Below are 24,126 nucleotides of genomic sequence, written 5' to 3' on the forward strand. Positions count from 1 at the left end.
CCTGCTCCGCCATTCAACGAGATCATGGCTGATCATCCAAACCCTAGCACCCGGTCCCTACACCGATAGCCATCCCACCCAAACCCTATCCCCGTAACCCCACGTATTTAATCCCCCCTAACACTAAGGGCCAATTTTTATCATGGCCAATCAACCTAACCCGCACATCTTTGGACTGTGGGAGGAAACCGGAGCACCCGGAGGAAACCCACGCAAACACGGGGAGAATGTGCAAACTCCACACAGACAGTCAGCCGAGGCCGGATTTGAACCCGGGTCCCTGGCGCTGTGAGGCAACAGTGCTAACCACTATGCCACCGTGCTGCCTCTGTAATGTGTGTCTCTGCAAATAAAGGTTTGTAAGCAACTAAAGACTAGGCTCTAGTGCTCTATCCTTCACTAGTTGGCTATCTGACTTTTACACCCATTTCTCTGCATTGAACTGTATCAGCCAATTCTAATCTCCCTCACAGTTTGCCATGCCCCCCTATGTCTATGTGCCTTAATTTTTGTAATCTGTGTCTCATGTGGCACCTTACATATGTGGATTGATTGCATTCCCTTTATCTTTCTGTGGTTTCCTAAAAATATTCGATTAACTTAGTCAACCACAACCTGTTTTTACAAATCCATGACTGTTACTGGTCAGCCTTTGTCTTTCTAATTGTTCAGTAATTTCATCCCCTATTATGTAATCTAGAAGTTTGCCCACAACCAAGGTAAATCTATCTGGCCTATAATTTCCTGGCTTTTATCCTTTCTTGAATAGGGGTGTAACTTTTTCCACTCTCCAGTTATTTGACACATTTACTGTTTCCAAAGAGGTTTGGGAAATTATGGTTAATACCTCAGCTACTTTTTCCTTAAACTCCTTTTGTATTCTGGAATACATACTCTGGATCTGGTGAATTCTCTATTTTTAGTTTCACTCTTTTTTTCGAACCATGTACTTTTGAATATGATTCTTCAGTTGTGGCTCTTCCACATCATCCTCGGGTACTAATTATTATCTCTACCAATCTCTCAGTCTGAAAAACAAGATGGATCTCTATCTAGAGTGGACCCATCCTACAGTGTAACTATCTGTTATAGGTCTATATTCAGGATTGATTCTGAATTACCAGTGTTTTTGTAATTTTTGCTTGGCTTTTGTTGATTTTTTAGGTTGGCATGTATGCTGCTGGCCCTGGCTGCTGCTCATACCAGGCATTGTTCTGGGATTTTACTTGATGCTGCAAGAGGGAATTTCTGACCTTGTGATCAGTCAGGAATTCCCACCTGCAACAGAGTCCAATCTCAATCCTGAACTGAAGCAAAGCACTTGAGTAGGAGCTGCTTCCAGAGCTAGCTGTTAAGTTGCACATCAATGAGGTATAAAGTTTCTGTGAGAGGTGGGGGTATTTGAATAGAGAGACTGCCTCTGCGAACTAGGGTAGGAGGTTAGAGGGAGACAATGCCTCTGTGAAGCTTGCAGACTGACTCGCGCTCGCTCGTCTTTGGGAAAGCACTGATCTGGTCCGTTGAATATGGATAAATCCAGATGTCGCTTTTCTTGTAATGTTTTAAATCAAAAATCTATCAATTGTGAAGCAAATGTTTTTAAATGAACCAGAATGTATAATTTGAATGGGAAAATTAAACATCTTTTACGGAGCATGGCTCCATTGCCCCTCCCTCAGAAATGTATGCACTAGTGGCACAGTGTGGCAAAGGAGGGAGGTTAGCATTTGGAAGAAGATTGTAAAATTAAAAATGTGATGCCTACATCCTTGAAAGTGAGGGAGAAAAAAGATAGAACAAAAAAAAAGTCAAGGGAGCGAGCAAGACATTTTGTTGCAGAATTACCAGTCCTTAACTGGAGCAGTGTGAGTGCGAGGTTTTGTGGCGCCAAGCAGTTGGGGAAAAAAAAAGTTTGAGAACTACTGAACTGGATCGTTTTGTTCAAATTTATTGGCCAGAATGACAACTGTCTGAGCGAGACTGAGCAAAGATTTGTGGGCGGGTCTCCAGGGTCCCATCATTTTGGGGCTAGTTGCGTTGAATAATGATGGCCATCCAAAATTTGTAGTCTGAACCATCCCAGCCTGTCAGTTGAAGCAAGATGGATAGCAGAAGTGAAGATCTTATGTGGCAACGGAATGCAATTTTTAAAGAACCGCTTGGGGACCTGAAATTTTCCTTAATGTTAAAATGGATGAATGCCTGTTTTTCACTAGTTAAGAACCTGCTAACTAAATTGCAGGAATGCGTGCCTTTAAAACATGCAAATTCTGAGATGCAAATTCATATAAATTCAGTTAGTTCAGGAGAAAAGTGAGCATTGTCCTGTTTTTGTTAATAAGAACTTTGACCCATGAATACAATGCTGTGGTCTGAAGTTCCCTCTATAAATAGCCACAAATGACTGCAATCTGATTAAACCGTCACTATGTAACCTAATGGCCCAGAACTTGGTGTCGGGGGCTTGCCGCACGTTCAAGCCCCCGATGTGCACTCACCCTGCGCGCCGACATCTGAAACCTGGCCCGCAGTGGATTTCCTGTCAGTGGCCAGGTTCTGATGTCGGCGCGCTGTGCTAACCTGACCCAGCGGCGTAATTAGTGCGATGTGCCGGCTGGGATCAGGTGAGCACTGTTCAGCCAATCAGGGGAGGGGAAACTTCATTCATAAGTTTGAGAGTAAGAACTGCCAAACTCATGAGAAGTACTGCACCCCAAAACACTACTTAAACTTTAAATAAAATTTTAAAAAACACCCCAATCATTAAATTAAGTATAAATAAGTTAAAAAAAATAATTTAAACAATTTTTTTTTTGAAAAAAATAAATTTTTAATGAAAAGGGTCTAAAACTAAACTTACCTTATTGTAGATTCTTTAAAATAATAAACCTGTGGAAAAAAAATGTCTAAATTGCACTAAAACACCACTTACCTGTAAAAATAAATACTTACGTGTGCTTTTTACAAGCGTAAAGACCGGAGGCCTTTACACATGCACAAATCCCCCAAAACAGAGGAAATCCAAGACGCACGCGCTGCCCCCTACAGCGCACGTGCTAGCCTCTTCACCTCTTGGGTTAGAGGAGAGGAAATGCCGGTTTTCAGCGCATGCGCTGTGCATGCTGAAAACCGGCATTTCCTCCGGCCAGACGCGTGAGTACCCCTTCCGTACTCGCGCGTTTGGGGAGGAATTACTGCCCCAATATTTGAAGGGATAGAGATTTACTAAGAATTTAATCATAGAATCAGGATGCTTCAGTCAGATTTTATATCTTGTTTACTCCTTGCATGCTTGCACCTTACTCTTTCCAATTAGTATCGCGTGTATCTTTATCATGCACCAGAAAGAAGGAGCAGGATCTGGGCATGAGCTCAACCCATTCCAAAAAATAAATTAAAGCTTGAACCAGAGAAAAAGCACTAAAGACAAATGCAAACAAACCCAACATAAAAATACATTTTAATGAGAGGCTACTGCATTCTAGTAAATGTTTATTTCTCTTTTATTTCAGTACCTTGCACCAGAAGTGCTCAAAAAGCAACCTTATGACAACACCGTTGACTGGTGGTGTCTTGGCTCGGTTCTGTTTGAAATGCTATATGGCCTGGTATGTAATCTAGTTTGTAATTGCATATTTAATTGAGCATTCTTTGTATTTTTTTAATAACATATTCTACATTTGAATCTGTTTGATACAACAACATTTTTGCTTTACTTGAAGTCCATTGTTCTCAGACTACACAGCATCTTGGGTACAATAGTGTAGTGCTACTGGACTAGCAATCCAGAGGTTGAGAGTTCAAATCCCATCAGGGCATGTTGTGAAATTAGCTACCACTAGAAAAAATGACAATAAAGCTGCTAGATTGTCATTATAATTCCCACTTGTTCATTACTTAATGGAAGGCAACCTGCCCATCCCTACCTGGTCTGGCTACATGTGACTAGTTCACTTTTTTGCCAACACTACTTATAGTGCTTTGTGTTACAGGCAAATTTTAAATTTCAGTACCCATAACTTAATCTAGATCAAGTAAGTAGTCAAGAAACTGCACTGTAAACTAAGTTACCTAATTACAAATTTAATTAAATAAAACAAGGTCATCTAGGGATGGCAGTGCAGGTGGTGTGCCGCAACTGCATCATGTGGGAGTTTGTGGAGAGCATTAAGAACATAACATAAGAAATAGGAGCAGGAATAGGCCACTTGGCCCCTCGAGCCTGCTCCGCCATTCAATAAGATCATGGCTGATCTAGGGCTCAAAGCCACTTCCCGACCCACTCCCCATAACCCTTCATTCCCTTAAAATCTGTCTATCTCCACTTTAAATGTTTTTAATGACCCAGCCTCCACAGGTCTCTGGGGCAGAGAATTCTACAGATTTACGACCCTCAGAGAAGTTCCTCCTCATCTCAGTTTTAAAAGGGTGACCCTTTATTCTGAGACTGTGCCCCCGAATTCTAGATTTCCCCATGAGGGGAAACATCCTCTCTGCATCTACCCTGTCGAGCCCCCTCAGGATCTTATATGTTTCGATAAGATCACCTCTCATTCTTCTAAAATCCAATGAATATAGGCCCAGCCTGCTCAACCTTTCCTCATAAGTCAAACCCCTCATCTCTGGAATTAACCTAGTGAATCGTCTCTGAACTGCCTCCAATGCAAGTAAATCCTTCTTTAAATAAGGAGACCAAAACTGTACGCAGTACTCAAGGTGTGGTCTCACCAATACATTGTACAGTTGTAGCAGGACTTCCCTGCTTTTATACTCCAACCCCCTTGAAATAAAGGCTAATATTCCATTTGCCTTTTTGGTTACTGTAGTACCTTTAAGAGGGAACTACTTTTGCAGCTCCTGTATACTGTAGTACCGGCAGTGACCACACCTGTATATAAGCCTTGAGCATGCCTCTGTACCCCCAGTCTTGAGACTACCCTACTCCAGTAAATACCTGTTGATTGTTAAGTTACAGCATCCGTGTGGCTATTGAAAAACATCATACTCTCAGAATCACGGATCTAACAGTTACTTGCTGTACCTGCATGCTAACTTTTTGTGTTTCATGCACAAGGACCCCCCAGGTCCCTCTGAACTGTAGCATTTTGTAATCTCTCTCCATTTAAATAATGGTTTGCTTTTTTATTTTTCCTGCCAAAGTGGATAACCTCGCACTTTCCCACATTATACTCCATCTGCCAAATATTTGCTCACTCACCTAGCCTGTCTACATCTTTTTGCAGATTCTTCGAGTCCTCTGCACAACTTGCTTTTCCACCCATCTTTGTATCATCCGCAAACTTGACTACATTACACTCGATCCCTTCATCCAAGTCATTAATGTAGATTGTAAATAGTTGGGGCCCTAGCACCGATCCTTTTGGCACCCCACTAGGTACCGCTTGCCAACCAAAAAATGACCCATTTATCCCGACTGTCTGCTTTCTGTTAGCCAATTCTCTATCCATGCTAGTATATTGCCCCCAACTCCTTGAGCTCTTATCTTATGCAGTAACCTTTTATGTGGCACCTTATCGAATGTCTTCTGGAAATCCAAATACAACCATGTTTTCAGTAAATGCCTGCATCTTGAGCAACTTCAACTCAGAGTTTTTGAGCTGGAGTCTGAGGTGCAGACATTGTGGAGCATCAGGGTTGGGGAGAGTTACCTGCACACTTTGATCCAGGAGGCAGTCGCACCCCTTAGGTTAGGTAGTGGTACAGGTCTGGTTAGTGGTCAGAGACAGGAGGGTGTGACTGCAACTCAGGCAAGTAAGGGGACCCCAGGTGCAGTGCTGGAGGAGCCTCAGCCTTTGCCCTTGAGGTTCTTGCTGCCTGTGTGGATAAGGGAAAAGCCTGCAGGATGGATGAGCAAGATCACCATGGCGCAGGAGGCCATTAAAGTGGGGGGAGTGAAAGGGAATGTAGTTGTGGTAGGGGACAGTATAGACAGGGGGATAGATACTGTTCTCTGCAGCTGTGACCGAGAGTTCCGAAGGTTGTGTTGCCTGCCCGGTGCCAGAGTTAAAGACATCTCCTCGTGGCTGGAAGAGAACTTGGAGGGGGAGGATCCAGTTGTCGTGGTCCAGGTAGGAAGCAATGACATAGGTAGAACTAGGAATAAGGTTCTGCTGAGGAAGTTTGTGGAGCTAGAATCCAAATTAAAAAGCAGAACCTCAAAGGTAATAATCTCTGAATTGTTACTTGAGCCACGCGCAAATTGGCATTGGGACAAACCGATTAGAGGTTTAAATGCGTGGCTCAAGGAATGGTATGAGAGGAAGAGGTTTCAGATCATGGGGCACTGGCACCAGTACTGGGGAAAGAGGGAGCTGTTCCGTTGGGACGGGCTTCACTTAAACCGGGCTGGGACCAGTGTCCTGGCGAACCAAATAACTAGGGCAGCAAGATATGGCTTTAAACTAATGAAGGGGGCGTGGGAGGATTCAGGAAAGAGTAAATTTAAAAGCAGCGAGAGAAATGTCAAGGCTCTAGAGCAGAGTAGAGCTTTGGGTAAAAATAAGCAGAGTGGGTCAGACAGGGACAGAGAGAGTAACAAAGGTAATAAGGCATCATCGACTAAGGTGATATCAAGGAAAAATAGAAATAAGTCAAAGCTAAAGGCACTATATCTGAGTGCGCGAAGCATTCGCAACAAAATAGATGAATTAATAGCGCAGATAGAAATTAATAGGTTTGATCTAATAGCCATAGCAGAGACGTGGTTGCAATGTGGCCAAGGTTGGGAACTAAATATTCCAGGATACTTTAACTTTTAGAAGGGATAGGCAAAATGGAAAAGGAGGAGGGGTAGCCGTGATAATAAAGGATGGGATAAAGACAGTAGAGAGAAAGGATCTTAGCTCCAAAAATCAAGAAGTAGAATCAGTTTGGGTGGAGCTAAGAAACAGCAAGGGGCAGAAAACATTGGTGGGAGTTGTTTATAGGCCCCCAAACAATAGTTGTAATGTAGGGCAGAGTATAAATCAGGAAATTGGAGTCACATGTAACATGGGTAATACAGTAATCATGGGGGACTTTAATCTACATATAGACTGGGCAAACCACATTTGCAGTAATAGTGTGGAGGACGAATTCATGGAATGTATGCAAGATAGTTTTCAAGATCAGTATGTTGAGGAACCAACTAGGGAACAGGCTATTTTAGATCTAGTACTGTGCAATGAGAAAGGGTTCATTAATAACCGTGTAGTAAAAGGGTCTTTAGGGAACAGTATCCATAATATGATAGAATTAATCCAAAACTAGCGTCTTAAATCTAAACCAAGCAAACTACGTAGGCATGAGGGGCGAGTTGGCTAAGGTAGATTGGGAAACTACATTAAAAGGTATGATGGTAGAGAAGCAATGGCTAGCATTTAAAGAATTAATACATAGTTTACAACAAATATACATTCCTTTTAAGGCACAAAAACCCCACAGGAGAAGCAGTCCCAACAGTGGCTAACGAGAAGTTAAAGATTGTATTAGATCAAAGGAAGAGGCTTATAATGTTGCCAAAAAGAGTAGTAAGCCTGAGGATTTTGGAATTCAGCAAAGGAGGAGCAAAAAATTGATAAAGGGAAAATAGAATATGAGAGTAAACGCATGAGAGACATAAAAACAGACTGTCTGTATGTATGTAAAAAGGAAAAGATTAGTGAAAGTAAATGTGGGTCCCTTACAGGCTGAGACAGGAGAAATTATAATGGGGAATAAGAAAATGGCAGAGAAACTAAACATACTTTGGCCGTGATTTTTCGGTTCGAGGCGGCTTGGGTGCGGGACAGCTGCCTTCCGGGTTCCAGTCCCGCCCCCAACGACATCAGACGCACAAACATGATTTTGCATCGATTAGCCTTGTTAAGCCCGCCCTGCGGGCTTGCCAGCCAATTAAGAGGAAGCCGGTGTCAGATGACGTCAGTTGATGACGCGTCATCTGCTGGTTTTCTTAAAGGGGCCACACATTTTTTTGACAGCTGATTTCTCAGTGTTTGACAGCATTGAGGTGCTGCATGCAAGTACTGACAATCACTGTTCCAAGATGAGCTCTTGCACCCAGGCTCTCCAGTGACTCCCTCCTTAGGCTAGAACAGATGGCAGCTGCAGGTGAGGTTACAAAGCGATCTGTCACTGGTGAGGAGGTTCTCTCAATGTGGCGGGACTACACATACAAATCAAAACTTGTTACCTACAGAAAAGTGTAAATGCATTAAAAATGATTTTCCCAACATTATCTTACCTCTGAAATTCACCAGTGCACCATTGGATGCTTCACACCACTTCTGCAGCTGTCATCAATGCAGAAATCTTACACCAGACTCGCAACATGCCACACTTACCTGGCGTGGTGTCCGGACGGCGGGAAGCCCGCAGTAGAACTGTCAAAATTGCAAAAAGCCTCTTAACTGCCTGTTAACAAGCAGTTAAGTGGCTATAATCCTCTTCCCACCGCTAGGTATCTGGTCCATGTGCAAATTGGGGACCCGACACTTGGGAAGATTGATTGGAGGCGGGTTGACAGTGGGTTTCCGACCCGCTGTCAATCTTTGCGATTTTTGCCGGATGTCCCGCCTCCAAACCCGCCCCCTGAGCGCTGGCAAAATTCCAGCCACAGTGTCTGTCTTCACGGAAGAAGACGCAAAAAACTTCCCGGAAATAGTGGAGAACCAAGAGCCTAGCGAGAATGAGGAACTGAAAGAAATTAGTATTAGTAAAAAGAAAAATAGTGCTGGAGAAATTAATAGGACTGAAAGCTGACAACTCCCCTGGACCTGATGGCCTACATCCTAGGGTTGTGAAAGAGGTGGCTATAGAGATAGTGGATGCATTGGTTTGTCATTTTCCAAAATTCCATAGATTCTAGAACGTGGTAACAGGGCACTTAGAAAATAATAATAGGATTGGGCAGAGTCAACACTGATTTATGAACAGGAAATCGTGTTTGACAAATCTGTTATTGAGGTTGTAACTAGCAGAATAGTTAAGGGGGGAACCAGTGCATGTGGTGTATTTGGATTTTCAGAAGGTATTTGATAAGGTGCCACACAAGAGGTTATTAAACAAAATTCAGACTCCGAGAATTGCGGGTAATATAGTAGCATGGATTGAGGATTGGTTAACGGACAGAAAATAGAGAGTAGGAATAAACGGGTCATTTTCGGGTTGGCAGGCTGTAACTAGTGGGGTACCGCAAGGATCAGTGCTTGGGCCTCAGCTATTCACAATCTATATCAATGATTTGGACGAGAGGACCAAATGTAATATATCCAAGTTTGCTGATGATACAAAGCTGGGTGGGAATGTAAGTTGTGAGGAGGATGCAAAGAGGCTTCAAGAGGATGTAGACAGGCTAAGTGAGTGGGCAAGAACATGGCAAATGGAATATAATGTGGAGAAATGTGAAGTTATCCACTTTGGTAGGAAAAATAGAAAAGCAGAGTATGTTTTAATTGGTGAGAGATTGGGAAATGTTGGTGTTCAGAGGGACCTGGGTGTCCTTGTATACGAATCATTGAAAGTTAACATGCAGGTACAGCAAGCAATTAGGAAAACAAATGGTATGTTGGCCTTTATTACAAGAGGATTTGAGTATAAGAGTAAAGATGTCTTGCTGCAATTATATAGGGCCCTGGTGAGACCACACCTGGAGTATTGTGCACAGTTTTGGTCTCCTTACCTAAGGAAGGATATACTTGCCATAGAGGGAGTGCAATGAAGGTTCACCAGACTGGTTCCTGGGATGGGGGGGGGGTTGTCCTATTAGGAGAGATTGATTAGACTAGGCCTATATTCTCTAGAGTTTAGAAGAATGAGAGGTGACCTCATTGAAACATACAAAATTATTACAGGGCTTGACAGGGTAGTTGCAGGGAGGAATTTTCCTCTGGCTGGGGAGTCTAGAACCAGGGCTCTCAGTCTCAGAATAAGGGGTCGGCCATTTAGGACTGAGATGAGGAGAAATTTCTTCACTCAGAGGGTGGTGAATCTTTGGAATTCTCTACCCCAGAGGGCTGTGGAGGCTCAGTCATTGAGTATATTCAACACAGAGATCGATAGATTTTTGGATATTAAGGGAATCAAGGGATATGGGGATTGTGCAGGAAAGTGGAGCTGAGGTAGAAGATTAGAATGACGGAGCAAGCTTGAGGGGCCAAAATGCTTACTCCTGCTCCTATTTCTTATGTTCTTATTACATGGTTGACTCTTAATGCCCTCTGAATTGGCCAAGCAAGTTGTACAATCACTCAAAAAGGCTCACCACCATTTTCTCAAGGCAACTAGAGATGCCGAATAAATGTGATCTTGCCAGCATCGCCCACATTCTGAGTACAAATAAAGAATGTTTTAATTGTGTCTTTATTCTTATTCTATGGTCTATAATCTGGAATTGCCAGACTATCATTTCACACAAAAACAAATGTTGGGTTAACATCTTTGTTCCTGAGAGACAAACTCCTAACCATTAAGAAGTAAATGTTTGCAATTCTCACTGCCAGTCAGTCAATGGCTTAGCTTTGAATCATAGAATGGTTACAGCACAGAAGGAGGCCATTCGGCCCATCAAGCCCATGCCGGCTCTCTGCAAGAGCATTTTGGCTAGTCCCACTCCCCCACCCTTTCCCCGTGACCTTTCAGGTACTTATCCAATTCCCTTTTGAAAGCCACGATTGAATCTGCCTCCACCACCCTTTCAGGCAGTGCATTCCAGATCCTAACCACTTGCTGCGTAAAAAAGTTTTTCCTCATGTCGCCTTTGGTTCTTTTGCCAATCAGTTTAAATCTGTGTCCTCTGGTTCTCAACCCTTCCACCAGTGGGAACAGTTGCTCTCTCTACTCTGTCTAGACCCCTCATGATTTTGAACACCTCTATCAAACCTCCTCTCAACTTTCTCTGCTCCATAACTGAAGTCCCTCATTCCTGGAATAATTCTTGTAAATCTTTTCTGCACCCTCTCTAAGGCCTTCACATCCTTCCTAAAGTGCGGTGCCCAAAATTAGACACAATACTCCAGTTGAGGCCGAACCAGTGTTTTATAAAGGTTCATCATAACTTCGTTGTGCACAAACACCCCCGGTCTCTGTTCATGCCCCCCCCCCTTTTAGGATTGTACCCTTTAGTTTATATTGCCTCTCCTAGTTCTTCCTACCAAAATGTATCACTTCGCACTTTTCTGCGTTAAATTTCATCTGCCACGTGTCTGCCCATTTCACCAGCCTGTCTATGTCTTCTTGAAATCTATCACTATCCTCCTCACTGTTCACTATACTTCCAAGTTTTGTGCCACCTGCAAATTTTGAAATTGTGCCCTGTACACCCAAGTCCAAGCCATTAATATATATCAAGAAAAGCAGTGGTCCTAGTACCGACCCCTGTGGAACACCATTGCATATTTTCCTCCAGTCCGAAAAACAACCGTTCACCACTACTCTCTGTTTCCTGTCACTTAGCCAATTTCATATCCATGTTGCCACTGTCCCTTTTCTTCCATGGGCTTCAACTTTGCTGGCAGAATGCCACCTAATAGTCTTATCAAACGCCTTTTGGAAGTCTATGTACACCATGTCAACTGCATTGCCCTCATCAACCCTCTGTTATCTCATCAAAAAGTTCGAACAAGTTAGTTGAGCATGATTTACCTTTAACAAATCCGTGCTGACTTTCTTTAATTAATCCACACTTGTACAAGTGACTGTTAATTTTGTCCCTGATTATCGTTTCTAAAAGCTTCCCCACTACCAAGGTTAAACTGACTGGCCTGTTGTTGCTGGGTTTATCCTTCCACCCTTTTTTGAACAAGGGTGTAATGTTTGCAATTCTCTAGTCCTCTGGCACCACCCCCGTATCCAAGGAGGATTGGAAGATTATGGCCAGTACATCTGCGATTTCCTCCTTAACTTCCCTCAACATCCTAGGATGCATCACATCTGGTCCTGGTGACTTATCAACTTTAAGTTCAGACAGCCTTTCAATACCTCCTCTATCAATTTTTATCTCATCCAGTATCTCCACTACCTCCTCTTTCACTGTGACTTTGGCAGCATCTTCTTCCTTGCTGAAGACAGATGCAAAGTACTTATTTAGTACCTCAGCCATATCTGCCTCCATGCATAAGTCTCCTTTTTGGTCCCTCATCAGCTCCACCTCCTCTTACTACCCATTTACTATTTATATGCCTATAGAAGACTTTTGAATTCCCTTTTATGTTAGCTGCCAATCTATATTCATACTCTCTCTTTGCCCTTGATCTTGTGGTTTGCTTCCATTTTTTGGTACCTTTTTACCCCTTCACCTTTACCACTGATTGCAATGAATAAACGTTTTTTTTTATGTTCATGCTTTATTTATTCATTCCATGTGAGTATGTCAGCATGTAATTCATATACTTTTTTCCACAACGTCTGGCCATCTGCTGCAGGCTCTGCTCGGATACCACTCAATCATTCGGAAGGCATCTTGGTACCTGTGATGCTTTTAATAAGATGAAGTCTTTCCTTTCCGATATACCTGGTTAAAGTAGTGCAGGTTAATCTGGTAGAGGGCACTTTGATAAGTGAAAGACAGTTTTTATTGGGTATAAAAATTAAAAAAAAGCACTTCAAAGGGCTTCTCCTTAGATGAACGTATGCTATTCACTAGAGATATGAACACTTTGTTCAAATACATAAGTGTGCTTTTCTGATCAGCATTCGACCATTGTGTTGAGGCTTCAAAAAAAAAAATTCAGACTAGTACCAGTCTTCCATCAGCTCCATGTAAAAGCAGCAGAACATGCCTCTTACATTATTAGGCACTAAATCCTTACCATGTTCCTCTCCCAGTATTGAGAAGTTTGCACAAAATGGCACATTCATGCTCATTGCTTCTCATGTCATGCTCCAATCTAGATATGGTGTTGGAAGCAATGGTGGTACTTCTATTTTTCCACAGCAAAGTAAATTGTAAGTCACTCTTGGACATAGCCTCATGGCTGACTACAAAGTGGCATAGTCCCTATAAGGAAACCATCTGCCTGCCCTAATGTCTGGAATATACTGTATAGAGAATGCACAACTATTTGAGGGAAGGAAAAAATTATTTTTTAAATGGGTTACTGCAACTTGATTAAAAATAAAATAAGCAGTTCACCAAAACCAGTATGTTTGTCCCTGCAGCCTCCCTTCTACAGTCGTGATACTGCCGAGATGTACGAATACATCCTTCATAAGCCATTGCAGCTGAGGCCTGGAGCAAGTAATGAAGCCTGTTCTATCCTGGAAGGACTACTTGAAAAAGAGAGACAGAGAAGACTTGGAGCAAGAGAAGATTTTGTAAGTTCCTGTAAAATCTTGAAATCCTGCATCATTTACTAGAACTTAGGGTGATAAACAAGGAGTTAAATACCCTTTTTGGAATGTATTTCTTACATAGTCTAACGATTAATATTAAAGGACGCAGAGAGCAAACTGGAAAATGCAGTTAGACTCTGGGTCATGTGGAGAAAAGTACTGGTACAGCTTTGTTGGACCAAATGCCTGTTTTGGCGCTGCAACATTCTATGATTATGGTCTTTCACTCCTTACCTCCCTTGATATTTCATTCTTCCTAAAAAAATCTTCAGATTTTTAAAGCTCAATCTTTGCGCCCAATCACCACTCTCTGACTTAATTTGTCATCTTATTTTACCTATGGTGCTGTGCTATGGACTTTGACCCTTCACCTTGATTTCTCGATTTAAAAAAAAAATAGATTTCCTTTCCTGGCCTTTGCAGATTTCCAACCAAGCTAATTCTGATCATTCTTTATGAAAAATGTAGATGGTGAGGGGACATTATTCTTTGAAGGAGTATGCTTTAGGATAAGCCCTTTTGATGGCCATAAAATGTTGTTGGTTCAAGCCCCGCTCCGGAGACTTGAGCACATAATTTAGGCCTGCACCATTGCAGTCCTGAGGGAATGCTATACAATCAGAGGTGCCATCTTTCAGATGACCCTGTTTTTAAAAATGTAATTAGACTGGTTGCCAGCTGATATTCTGCACTGCAGGCTGAACATTAGTAAGACTAAGAAAAGGAAATAACTACCCTTTGTAACCTACCTTGGAAAGTGCAAGTTAACATGAATAAAAACATAATTAGCTTTGCAGCTTGTTTGATGCTTGTACTTAGTATTTTTCTGTTCATCCAACAATAATTAACATACAGAAACCAGATCGGTCTACGCAAAAAAAAAACTGCAGACTGTCTCCTGCGCAATATTATTTTTGCATTTCCATAATTGACACTTTCAGACTAAAGATTGCACGCCGAGACTCTGATTGGGATTACACGAAGTAATCCAGAACTACTATTGATGAAATTCAATTTTCCCTTGCCTATTTTGAATATTTGATTCAGTTCTTTTAATGAGGCTTCTTCTGAACTTGAGCTACTTGGTTTCTGTACAGATGGTGAAAATGGCAAAATATATGCTCAAACTGTCTGTTTATCACAAACTTACCCTGAAATAATAATTATGGTCTGCATTATTCATTTTAAAATCTTAATAATGCTGTTATAATGTGTATTTACTGAAACTAAAACATTCCTCCCCCACCCCATTTTTTCAACTGGAAATATATTGGTTTCTTGTTTCCTTGTTCGGGAAAATGTTTCTTCTGAGAACGCAGGTCACACTGGGATAGAGGTGTATATTGTGGGGAGATTAAAAACAACTTGTGTTTATATAGAACTTTTCATGTAGAAATTGTCCTAAGATGCTTTATCGAGGGGGATTAAAAATAAATAGGAATAGGTAAAGGAACTGACATCAAACTATAAAAGAAGTGATTAGGAGGCTTCACAGTAGAAGACACAAAAAGCATACCAAAAATAGTGGGGAACCAAGGGGCTAATGAGAGTGAGGAACTTGAAAGTAATTAAGATCAGTCGAGAAAAAGTATTTGAGAAACTAATGGGACTAAAAGCCGACTAATCCCCTGGACCTGATGGCCTACATCCTAGGGTTCTAAAAGAGGTGGCTGCAGAGATAGTGGATGCATTGGCGGTGATCTTCCAAAATTCCCAAGATTCTGGAATGGTCCACGTGGATTGCAAGGTAGCAAATGTAACCCTGCTATTCAAGAAAGGATGGAGAGAGAAAATGGGGAACTACAGGCGAGTTAACCTGACATCAGTCACAGGAAAATGCTGAAATCCATTATTAAGAAAGTGGTAAAGGGGCACTTAGAAAATCATAATATAATTAGGCAGAGTCAACATGGTTTTAGGAAAGGGAAATCGTGTTTGACAAATTTATTACTTTTTTGAGGATGTAACTAGCAGGGTAGATAAAGGGGAACCAGTGGATGTAGTATATTTGGATTTCAAAAAGGCATTCGATAAGGTGGCATACAAAACGTTGCTATGCAAGTTGAGGGCTCATGGGGTTGGGGGTAATGTATTAGCATGGATAGAGGATTGGTTAATGGACAGAAAACAGAGAGTAGGGACATACTGGTCATTTGGAAGGCTGTAACTAGTGGGGTGCTGCAAAGATCGGTGCTTGGGCCTTAGCTATTTACAATCTATATCAATGATTTTAGATGAAGGGACCAAGTGTAATGTATCCAAGTTTGCAGACGATACAAAACTAGGTGGGAAAGTAAGCTGTGAGGATGACACAAAGAGCCTGCAAAGAGAGATAGAAGGTTAAGTGAGTGGGCAATAAGGTGGTAGATGGAGTATAATGTGGGGAAATACGAGGTTATTTACTTTGGTAGAAAGAATAGAAAAACAGAATATTTTTTAAATGGTGAGAAACTATTAAATGTTGGTGTTCAGAGATTTAGGTGTCCTTGTACAAGAAACACAGTTAGCATGCAGGTACAGCAAGCAATTAGAAAGGCAAATGGCATGTTGGCCTTTATTGCAAGAGGGTTGGAATACAAGAGTAAGGAAGTTTTGCCACAATTGTGCAGGGCTTTGGTAAGACCACACCAGGAGTACTGTACACAATTTTGGTCTCCTTATCGGAGGAAGGATATACTTGCCTTAGAGGCGGTGCAATGAAGGTTCACTAGATTGATTCCTGGGATGAGAGGGTTGTCCTACGAAGAGAGATTGAGTAGATTGGGCCGAACACTCGAGTTTAGAAGAATGAGAGGTGATCTCATTGAAACATACAAGATTTTGAGGGGGATTGACAGGGTAGATGCTGAGAGGTTGTTTACCCTAGCTGGAGAGTCTAGAACTAGGGGGCATCGTCTCAGGCTGAAGGGTCGGCTATTTAAGACTGTGATGAAGAGGAATTTCTTCATTGAGAGAGTTGTAAATCTTTGGAATTCTCTACCTCAAAGGGCTGTGGATGCTGAGTCCTTGAGTATATTCAAGGCTGAGATAGATAGATTTTTGGGCTCTAGGAGAATCAAGGGATATGGAGATCTGGCGTAAAGTGGAGTTGAGGTCGCAGATCAGGCATGATCTTATTGAATGGCGGAGCAGGCTCGAGGGGCTATATGCTGCTAATACTTATGTTCTTATGAGGCATGACCGAAAGCTTGGTTGTAAAGATGGCTTTTGAGAATTGATTTTAAAAGGGGAGAGTGAAGAGGAAAGGCAAAGGAGTTTAAGGAAGGAGCTGCAAAGAGGTCCTAAGGCAGCTGAATGCTCAACCACCAATGACGGCTGAAGGGAGAGGAGGAGGCTAGAGTTGGAGGATCGAAGGGTGCAGGAGGGGCTATAGGGTCAGAGATGGGGAGAGAAATAGGGTGGGGTGGGGCCATGAAGAGGTGAAAGAGCAAATCCTTCTTTCCTTTAAAAGTAATCAAGAACAGTGGGAGTAACTCAAGGGCACTCTTCAGCATCTCTTGAGCAGTTGATTACAGAGCATCATAGGTAGAGACCTGGGTGAAAGCCCCTTTCCTGCACTCATGACCACTAAATAGTGGATCAAGTTCAGGACAATAAACTGAGGAGGGATAGTTATACCGTTCTTTTTTTTTTAAATGTTGGAGTTGATAATTTCACTGCTGTAAAATTATTCTAGTGTTCCTGTATACCTATACTTGTGGCTAGTTGGAGGCAAGTATGTCGCACCTTAATGCGACACGCTTGAAAGTATACATTACCCTGCTTTTCTCTCCACCTTTTAATATTCTTGAAAACCCATGTTTCTGAGCAAGCTTTCAGTCTTGTGTCTCAACCCTACCTCCAGAGCCTGATATCTGTCCTGTTATTTTTATTCTGCCTCTTCTGTAAATTGCCTTAGGTGCTTTTCTAATTTAAAGGTGCTCTGTAAATGCATGTTGTTGCAATTGCACCTGCACTCTCTTATTAAAATATTATTTTCATAAAATGTTAACAAATCTCAACTGAGATGGTATGGAGCTAACTGATTAATAAATAGCAAGCAGGAAGGAAAATTACCAATTAAGTACCATGTAGCCCCAAATTTAACTTGGGGCGAGCTGCAAGTATGGGATTAGCAGGGTCAAGAGCATTCCGACTTGCTGACATGCGACCTTTGCCATTTTAACACCTCCCCACGTATCATTTAAGTAGACCAGGCCTGAATTCGAACAGGACTAGATGCAGGAAGGATGTTCCCGATGGCGGGGGAGTCCAGAACCAGGGGTCACAGTCTAAGGATAAGGGGTAAGCCATTTAGGACTGAGATGAGGAAGAATTTCTTCACCCAGAGAGTGGTGAACCTGTGGAATTCTCTGCCACACAGGGCAGTTGAGGCCAATTCATTAAATATATTCAAGACGGGGTTAGATATATTTCTTGAGGCTAAAGGGACATGGGGAGAAAGCAGGGACAGGGTACTGAATTTGGATGATCAGCCATGATCTCATTGAATGGCAGAGCAGGCTTAAAGGGCCGAATGGCCTACTCCTGCTCCTATCTTCTATGTTTCTATGACTCCTACTCGAACCTGGCTTTCTATGTCGTCAGGCCATTGGGTGGGAGTTTGACAAGTGAGACCGAAGCCAGGGCCCTGTGGGACTGATCCCTGCCAAGGTAAGTGATTGGTGTGGTGTGGTGGGGTGGGGTCCGATGCGATCTCTGGAAGCCCGTGACAGGGGTTGTCCAAGTGTTCCTTGTGGGGCCCGGAGAAACATGCTCCCAAGAAACCTATTAATAAAAATAAATAATAAATAAATATAACTAACCTCTTCTGGGGCTGCTGATTCTCACTGACCTGGTTTCCCTAACGAAGCCAGCACCAGATGCTGACCTTGCTGCTGCCTGTTAAAATATGGTCTGGTTTTGAATGCAGTCATCAAACCCAGGCTTTTGAACCTCGATGAGGTCCTCTCCTGCCTGTCCTCGCACCTCTTAAAATGACAAGAAATATGTATGCAACATGGCTCTGGTAAGTGCCATGTTGCCAATATTTAAACCTCGTCCCCATGTTCTTGTCACGCAGGGGTGGTTAAAATTGGGGCTTATGAATTCAGAATCAGCAGTCCGCAAGTAGTACCAAATAAAACAACAACCAATTAAATCTCACTTTTTTTGAAACTGTTTCGGCTACCAGAGATTTCAAGCATAATAAACAAAATAAAATACATAATTAACATCATTAAACTTTACCAGTAGAGTTGCCTTTTCTGTGTTTGAAATGTGTTCATGAACATTTCAATTAGGAGACCTGTGTTGGAAGCCTCCTAAGTGACAATCTCAGAGGTAGCATGTCACTCTGAGACTAAAAAGGAAAAAAAGAAGCACTTGCATTTATATAGCGCCTTTTACAACCACCGATGTCCCAAAGCACTTTACAGCCAATAAAGTACCTTTTGAAGTGTAGTCACTGCTGTAATGTAGGAAACGCAGCAGCCAATTTGTGCACAGCAAGCTCCCACAAACAGCAATGTGATAATGACCAGATAATTTGTTTTAGTGATAATTGAGGGATAAATATTGGCCAGCACTCCCCTGCTCTTCTTTGAAATAGTGCCATGGGATCTTTTATGTCTACCTAAGAGAGGGGCCTTGGTTTAATGTCTCATCTGAAAGACGGCACCTCCGACAGTGCAGCACTCCCTCAGTACTGCAGTGGAGTGTCCGCTTAGATTTTTGTGCTCAAATCTCTGGACTACAACTGTTTGTGTCTTTTAACCTCTGTCTCTATCTCTTTCCCTTCCCTTCCCTTTTCCCTCCCCATCTTTCTCTATTTCTCTTTTTTCTCTATCCCATCTCTTCATATATACACACACAGTATGTATATTTATTATATATACTGTGTATATATAATTAAAAATTATATTGAACAGGTAATGCAGCACTTCCTCTTTGACCAAGCTTTTGGTCACCTGCCCCAATATCTCCTTATGTAGCTTGGTGTTAAATTTTGTTTTATAACGCTGCTGTGAAGCGTCCTGGGACGTTTTACTGTTAAATGCGCTATATAAATGCAAGTTGTTGTTATGAACAAGAAGCCATGTCCCACACACTGAATGGTTAGTCTTGCCTTCGGCCATAAAAAGATTCTGGTGCTTTAAACACACATTCCAATTTTTATTGTGCAAATGACACATTTTTGTCCCATGTATAGTCTTCTGACTGTAAATCAGATACAGGAAAGTAAAATTCTCAGAATAGCTTCCATTATTGTTTGTCGTGTTCCCAGCATCATTAATCATGAATGTACCTATTTCTCTTAAGGTCCAGTGGTTTATAACTTCCACGTTTCTCCAAGGCCACTGTTTCCCATCTCGGTTGTGCCCCTTGGTTCTCCTTTCTCCAGCTCAGAATGAAACCATGGTAAACATCTCAAAACATGTTCCAGGGCCCACATCACACATCATCAATGCCACAGGAGATCAGCTAGTAATAGATGTCAGAACTTTCAACTTCAGTGTTCCCTGTAAGCTGCGCTTTGTTCTACGTGGCCTGTTTCTTTGAATGTGTGGTCCCTTTAAATTTCTGTGCATGCGTGGTACTTAGTGGAAAAGCTGGTGAGCGGCCTGCACGGGACCTTGCAGATTGCGGCCACGCAGCTTAGAGGGAACATTGAGTGTATGGGATCTGTTGCACATCATACACCTCTCCCAATTTTCCTTTCCATTGACTCTGATATCACCCGTTTTATTCCCCCTCCGAAGATGAAAGTTCTGCCCATGGTTTGAGATGCATCTGTCACACCATCACACATGCAAAGTGTTCATCGAGCAAAAAATCCTGATTTTCTAAAATTTCCAAGGAATCAATGAAGAAAACATTTTCCTACAGTCCTCTTCACTTTCTTTCAACAGTTTCTCCAATATTAAACGTCTACTATATTCTCTGACTCATTGGAAACAATAACATAGATCTATTAGTATATAAATAAATAATGACCATCTGGTAAAACATTGTAAAGAAAATTCTTGTTCTAACACTACACCACATGAACATGGGTATTTATATGGGGACCCTAAAGATCAAATAATTATCTGGCAAGTGGTTTATAGCCTGGTTTTTGGTGCTAATTTTCAAAAATCTTCTTGAGATACATAAGCTAAATTGTTCACTAACTTTGTTGTAGAATGTGAAAGTTTGATATAACTAGTGTGAAAATTAAGTGTCTTGAACATTACACCCTTAGGTCACATGGTTCTGAAATAGTTGTTTTCTGTAGTTGACCTTTAAGCTCCAAATTAGGCCCTACAAACAGCAATGAGGTGAACAACCAGTTCCTTTTTTTAGTGGTGGTGTTTGAAAGGGGATGTTGGCCAGGACGTTGGAAGAACTCCCTGCTTTTTAAATACTGCTATGGTATCTTTAGCATCAACATGAACCACCAGAACAGCAAAATGGAGACTTGTTTTAACATCTCATCTGAAAGACAGTGGTCTGGATTTTAGACCAGCGGGGGGCTGTTGTAAGGACGGGAAACCCGAAAGAACGGGTTTCCCGAATGTCCTGCAGATTTTAACCCCCTACACTGTACTGATGTATCAGCCTAGATTATGTACTCGGGTCCTGAAGAGGTGCTTGAACCCACAGTATCCTGACCTGCAACCTTTTGAAAATCTGCATCGGGTGTGAACATGATTAAACTCAGCTATAATGCTCCTCATGGTAAAATAATTTGTAAATACTCAGGCCCAGTTTCTGCCAGACGGGAGCAGTTAAAATCGGAGCTTCACTGTCTGGACTCTCATCTTAAAAATGGCCAGTTGGCAAGTAACCAAATTTGTATTATCTGTGTGTTTCGTTCTAATGTGTTTTTTATATAATGTTCCTAAGAATTTCTGCTGTACATTGATTTGCTGTGGGGTTGCACTCTTGCAGGCTGAAATCAAAAGCCATCCTTTTTTTGATGTCATCAACTGGGAAGATCTAGATCGGAAGGAAATTCCTCCACCATTTAATCCCAGTGTGGTATGTCTTTTCAGTAATCATAAATAATACTTAATATCTGAATACTGTAAACTGTGTATAACATTGGTTTGTGAGTTTGTGGTAACAATAGCTTTGTGTTTCAGGCTGGACCTGAAGACCTACAAAATTTCGATCCAGAATTCACAGAAGAACAGGTTCCACACTCCATTTGTCAATCTCCTGACCGTTCAAAAGTTAATGCTAGTGTTTTAGAAGCTGATGATGCATTTATTGGCTTTTCTTATGCCCCGCCTATTGAAGATTCATTCTTATAAAGGACATCTTCACTGAATAGTTTTTATAGGAAACAAAGTACTTAGCAGGAAATTAAAACACTGTCCAGCTTCAAGCCATCTACATATGGACTTTTGATTTTTGCACCACAACTATCTGCATGCCTTAAATAAAGCTTGTAGCGATTGGGTGAAGGGCAATGAATGAATGCAGCTTACACCCTAAAAATACTATAAACAAATTGTACATTCCTTGCGCAACTTACAAATGATCCAAATATTTAATTGTTTCACTCTTTTCAAGTCTGAAGATTCCAAAGTGATGCATTTTTAAGGATACTCTACTTGTGATGTAAGATTTTTTTTCTGATTGTTGAAACTATAATGAAGTGCTCTACTATATATCTGTTAAATATTGTGGACACAGCTTATCAATGTTGGATAATTAAGTTTGGAGAAGTATGTAGTGTGATGCGTCTTTAAGAATTAATGTATTGTGGTCCAAAAGTGATGATCACATTTCATAACATGACAAATTACTTATATTTTAAAGTCACATTTTCACCCCACTGCCATCTAATTTTTATGTAACATGTCAAGATCATCTATTGGTTTTGATCATAACTTCACCTCTTTACTAGAAGATCCAATTGAATTGTCACTGTATGTAAAACTGCATTTATGATGTAGACATTACTTGAATAATGGAGGGAGAATCGTGGCCACTCAGGTGAGAGATGTGAAGATGTTTTTCAAGTTATTTAATGTTCACTGGCCACCAGTTATTAATCATGCCTGTTTTGCTTTACAGAGATATACTGGAAATGTACATATCAGCAAAAACTGTAGCTGAATTAGATGAAACTGATACTTTTATTGTATACTGTATTTAACTCTGCAGTGTGCAGGAGGTGGATATATATTGATACAGTAAAATAACTAAATAGCACATGTTTAAAAATATATATATATATATGTATATTCTAAATGGTGACTTGTATTTTTTTTAATAACCAAATATTGTTAGTTTGCTTTTATGTTGTGCTGTTTTAAAAGTAAATAAGGATCCTAGGATAACTAATGAAGGAGTTGGTTCAAAACTCAAACGGGTACTTTTGCCCCTTTACTCCAATGGTACAATATGTTGGTATACTTGCATACTGTCTTGGACTGGGACAGGTAGGACAAATGTTTGCACATGTGATTTCCCCATGTGGTGAATTATTTTTATTGCCAGATTGTCTGAGGACTTATCAAACAGATGTAACAGGAAGCCCTTCTTTTGGGGTGGGGGAGAATATTAGTGTGTGAATTACCTTCTAATTGTCTCCCACATCAATTGATGTCGGATAAAGCCCCTGTCTGTCCCCTTCGCTGTAGAATAATGCATAATGGCATGGAGTATATACAGCAATTTAACTTCTATTTTTAAATATGCATAATATATCTAATGTCCCTTTTATTTATCTGTTTTCTGTTCTGGACCACAGTTAAAATTGTATCTCCAAGCCCCTTGTAAGTGGCTGTAGTCTATTTATAATAGGTCTGAAGGTCGCCCAGGAGAACCTTTTAACAACATGCATTCAGATGATTTATGGCAAGTGGAACACTTTTCATTGCTTAAGAGATTTTCATTTATTCTATGTAAATGAAAGCACATACCCAAAATTGAAGGGAGAATCTCTTAATTACAAAGGAAAATGCAACTCTTTACTTATATTCGTTACCAGAGAAAAGATGAGTTCCATTTTAGATGCATCATGGGAGCATATGATGTCAATCAAAATGTCCCTCAGTGGACTTTAGATGGTTGCCTGCAGGGAATTGCGGTTTCTTAAACATTTTGAATTCCAATCAAGGGAGGAAAGAAACCTTTTTATATAATTTTTTCACTGGAGTTTGGCTTCAAGTATCTAGGCCATTAACATTAGAAAAATGTAGTTCAAATCTAGTGGCACTACAACCTGTGACACCAATGTCTTTGTTCCTGCAGCTGATTCTTAACATTTAGAAAAAGTGATGATTCTCTGGCACACAGTAATACTCCCAAATGGCATGAAAGACATAATAGTTCAAAGTAATATAAAATGGAAATGTCAAATAAAACAGCAGTTTTTGAAATACTACTTTACTGTATATTGCTATTTAAATTTACAATACCTCACCATTGCTCGCATATACTTTGTTTAGAAATACCCTCTTTTCACTTTCTAATTCGCACTTGAGTGCACATAGCCAATCATTTTTTGGACTGGTCTGTCTATGAAAAGGGGATCTGGAGATGAGGATAAATCTCCATTTGGTATTTGAAAAACAAGTGCTTTTTTTTCATTAAATGTGATTGACTTCCTCAAACATATTAACTGCTATGCCCAGTTCCTGATTTTCCTTCACTTTGATTGTAGCAGTGTAGTGTGAACCCATGGTGCCATAAAACCTAGAAATGGTTAAGTAATGTTAAACAGCAATAAAATAATCTGAAACACTGCAGGGAAATAACCTTTACCAAATTCAAGTAAGTCTACTATGGTACAGTATACAGATGTTCTTTTTACTTTTGAGA

The 24,126-nt window shown here is 41.0% G+C and overlaps 1 protein-coding gene across 4 annotated transcripts in view; it reads left to right on the forward strand.

The window, feature by feature from the left end:
- Positions 1-23,689, forward strand: part of sgk3 (serum/glucocorticoid regulated kinase family member 3) — a 171,656-nt gene extending 147,967 nt beyond the window's left edge. For all 4 annotated transcript variants that reach the window (XM_085993091.1, XM_085993089.1, XM_085993090.1 and 1 more), the window contains exons 14-17: positions 3,513-3,608; positions 13,156-13,311; positions 21,241-21,330; positions 21,435-23,689. In XM_085993091.1, the coding sequence (XP_085849217.1) occupies positions 3,513-3,608; positions 13,156-13,311; positions 21,241-21,330; positions 21,435-21,605 (513 nt within the window). In that variant the 3' untranslated portion in view covers positions 21,606-23,689. The remainder of the gene's footprint in view (positions 1-3,512; positions 3,609-13,155; positions 13,312-21,240; positions 21,331-21,434) is intronic.
- The last annotated feature ends 437 nt before the right edge of the window (positions 23,690-24,126 follow it).

The sequence above is a fragment of the Somniosus microcephalus genome, chromosome 7 (genome assembly GCF_052327205.1).
Source record: "Somniosus microcephalus isolate GS21.2 chromosome 7, FLI_Smic_1.0, whole genome shotgun sequence".
In the NCBI taxonomy this organism is placed as follows: Eukaryota; Metazoa; Chordata; class Chondrichthyes; order Squaliformes; family Somniosidae; genus Somniosus; species Somniosus microcephalus.